The sequence below is a fragment of the Cavia porcellus genome, unplaced genomic scaffold (genome assembly GCF_034190915.1).
Source record: "Cavia porcellus strain 051 isolate PalLab524CR breed Dunkin Hartley unplaced genomic scaffold, mCavPor4.1 scaffold_17, whole genome shotgun sequence".
Taxonomy (NCBI): domain Eukaryota; kingdom Metazoa; phylum Chordata; class Mammalia; order Rodentia; family Caviidae; genus Cavia; species Cavia porcellus.
This window is the reverse complement of record NW_026947500.1, coordinates 65470025-65473253: the sequence shown is the minus strand read 5'-3', so window position 1 is coordinate 65473253 and position 3229 is coordinate 65470025. Positions and strand designations below refer to the sequence as shown.

Genomic DNA, 3229 nt, shown 5'->3' with positions numbered 1-3229 from the left:
TTATTTTTCTTTGTTTCAAATTAACAAATAAATATTGAACTATCAAGTCAGATTGATTTTTGAGGAATTTGAAATTAATCTGAATTTGTAGATGGAAAAATTGCCTAATTTCACTTCATTTCATTTAAATAAAATAAGGCTAGTTTCATATGCATTACTTAAAAACACTGCTTCATTTTTTTATTTTTGCTCCCATATCAGGATTTTGTCTGTTCTATAATTTAAAAAGTGATTAATTTTCATGAAAGATATATCTATTAACAAGATGATAGCAAAATTGAAACTCAGTTCTTTCACAAATGACAGGAACTGAAAAAAACTAAATGATTTACTTTAACTATAGCATCATGATTTCTGAACCAGGCTTATGTAAATTTGGTCTTTTTATGCTATCCTGTGTCACATCTTGATAGCAATGTGACCAGTTGAAGAGCTGCACATTCAGTTGCACAAGATCCGAGTTTCCTAAGAAGAGAACACACAGGTTTCCCAGCATCGACTGCTTGAGTACCTGCGAGTGAATTTGTTGCCGGGCAATGGCAGCACTCAGAAGGGAAAATGTTTCCTCTTCTGCATCAAAGATATAGCAGGCATTCCTGGGTGGATAAGCATCACTATATCCCTGCAAATGAAAAATGTTGCAAAATTAAGCAGAAAGCCTTATACAAAATGCAAAGGAAATGATTTTTTTCAAAAAGATGACTAAACCTTAAAAATTAAAAAAAGAGAAATATTTTATAAGATGTGAGATTCCAATAATTTTCTTTATCTCTCTGCACTTCCTACCTGAAGTGAAAAAATAGATATAATATTGAAGTAACAGTGTCAAAATGGGTGTGTGGTCAGTTTTTAAGTATGCATGCCAGTGAACAGTAAGCACTCATTTTTCCAATGCCAACTACTGCAAATATTTATTTGTTCCTGAATTAGAAATAAATGAAAACACTCTTTTCTATTTGTCCTTCAGGTGATTTTTATTGTCCATTGTGAACATGGCCTCATGGACTCATTCCACAAAAAAATTAAACAACATAACTGAATTCATTTTCCGGGGTCTTTCTCAGAACCCAGAGACTGAAGAAGTTTGTTTTGTGATATTTTCATTTTTCTATATGGTCATTCTTCTGGGGAACTTCCTTATCATGGTGACAGTTTGCCAAGGAAACCTGTTTAAGACTCCTATGTATTTCTTTCTCAACTTCTTGTCTTTTATAGACATCTGTTACTCTTCAGTCACAGCACCCAAAATGATAGTTGACCTCTTAGCAAACAACAAAACTATCTCTTACGTTGGATGCATGTTGCAACTCTTTGGGGTACACTTCTTTGGATGCACTGAGATCTTCATCCTCACTGTCATGGCCTATGATCGATATGTGGCCATCTGCAAACCCCTACACTATATGACCATCATGGACCGGGAGAGATGTAATAAAATGCTGCTGGGGACATGGGTGGGTGGATTTTTGCACTCCATTATCCAAGTGGCTCTCGTAGTTCAACTGCCCTTCTGTGGACCCAATGAGATTGATCACTACTTTTGTGATGTTCACCCTGTGCTGAAGCTGGCCTGCTCAGATACCTACGTTGTCGGTGTTGTTGTGACAGCGAACAGTGGTACCATCGCCTTGGGGAGTTTTGTTATCTTGCTCATCTCCTACACCATCATCCTGGTGTCTCTGCGGAAGCAGTCAGCAGAAGGCAGACGAAAAGCGCTCTCCACCTGTGGCTCCCACATTGCCGTGGTCATCATTTTTTTTGGTCCCTGTACTTTTATGTACATGAGGCCTGACACTACTTTTGCTGAGGATAAGATGGTGGCCATATTTTACACCATCGTCACTCCCATGTTAAACCCTCTGATTTATACCTTGAGGAATGCAGAAATGAAGAATGCAATGAAGAAAATGTGGAGCAGGAAAATTTTCTGGGATGCCAATAACAAATAGTTGAAAGTAATACTTAAACCTGGAAGATGTTATATGCTTTCAGTCTTGTTAATTCTTCTGTACAATGAGGAGACAGCAAAACGTCACAAGATTTGGAGGCAAACACTTGAGACAATCATATGTTCTACAGAAGTGAGGTATGATCATTACTATCATAAGTATTGTACTATTTTATAATCAGGTGATTTCCTGAAATGTATACAAAGAGAAAGCATCATTATCAGAATCTTAAGCATAAATGTTCTCAGTGTCACTATTTTTTTCCTCCTCCTCTTACTCTCTCACCATGTTCCTTTAAAATGTGGTTGTTCTGTGGAGTAATCAAGACTGTTCTAGGGTTTTGAACTATAAGTAGTACAGACTGGGCATTCAATGTTTGTATATGACATGAAAAGTATAATACTTGGAAAGCACAACCAAGCCAATATATACTTATAAAAGTACTTCAAACACAGGGAAAGCTAATTTAGAAAATTCAAATATGAACCCTATAAGGAAAGAGAGTGTAAGAGATAGAGTTAGCTTAAAACACAAAAGATGAGCTAGCTTAAAACACCAAAGATGAGATTTAGCATCTCTGATGCTAGATAGAAGGTGGTACTCATAGTCTTTCATAGAAACATGAAGAAAATTGGATGAACAATCTATAAAATGCTCCTTTTAAACTGTAACGTGTCCTTAGTATTCTTTTCATTCTGGAGAAATAATTTATTTTGTGTACTGATATCTTCCTCATAGTTAAAAACCTCAAACAAAATTCCTTTTTATATACAAAATGAAGTCCGAGGATTTAGCTCAGTGACATAAACACCTTCCTGGAAAGCATGAGATCATGAATTCTATCCCAAGTACTAAAAGGAAAATTTTTTAAAAATCATACATGTCACTGACTGCATCTGCCATTATTTCATTTCCCTTTCCAGAAATCCAATTACCATGCTAAAATCTATTCCTCAGTTTATGATTGGGGATAGAATATAAACATTAATCAAGGAAACATTAATCAAGGAAAGAACTTAATCCTTAAAAGATTCATGATGTTGATGTATCCAGAGTTAAAGGTAAAGTTTAAAAAGCTAAAAGTGTCTTGATTAGAAATTACAACCATTATGAGTCTTGTCCTGGAACCATACAAATCTATGTTGATTTTCACAGTTTAGATTTACATTTGCTTTGTCACTGTGAGTCCCTTTTTTTTTTTTTTTCTTTTAAAACAAAGACTGGGTCAACTGTTTTTAATAAAATTGGCATATCATTACATTCACCTTGATTTTTTTCAT

At 35.1% G+C, this 3229-nt stretch overlaps 1 protein-coding gene across 1 annotated transcript; it reads left to right on the top strand.

Annotated features, from left to right (window-relative positions):
* Positions 1 to 992: 992 nt before the first annotated feature.
* Positions 993 to 1949, top strand: LOC100721843 (olfactory receptor 4S2). The gene has a single exon (XM_023566666.1). It carries the CDS (start codon positions 993 to 995, stop codon positions 1947 to 1949), a length of 957 nt encoding a protein of 318 aa, XP_023422434.1.
* The last annotated feature ends 1280 nt before the right edge of the window (positions 1950 to 3229 follow it).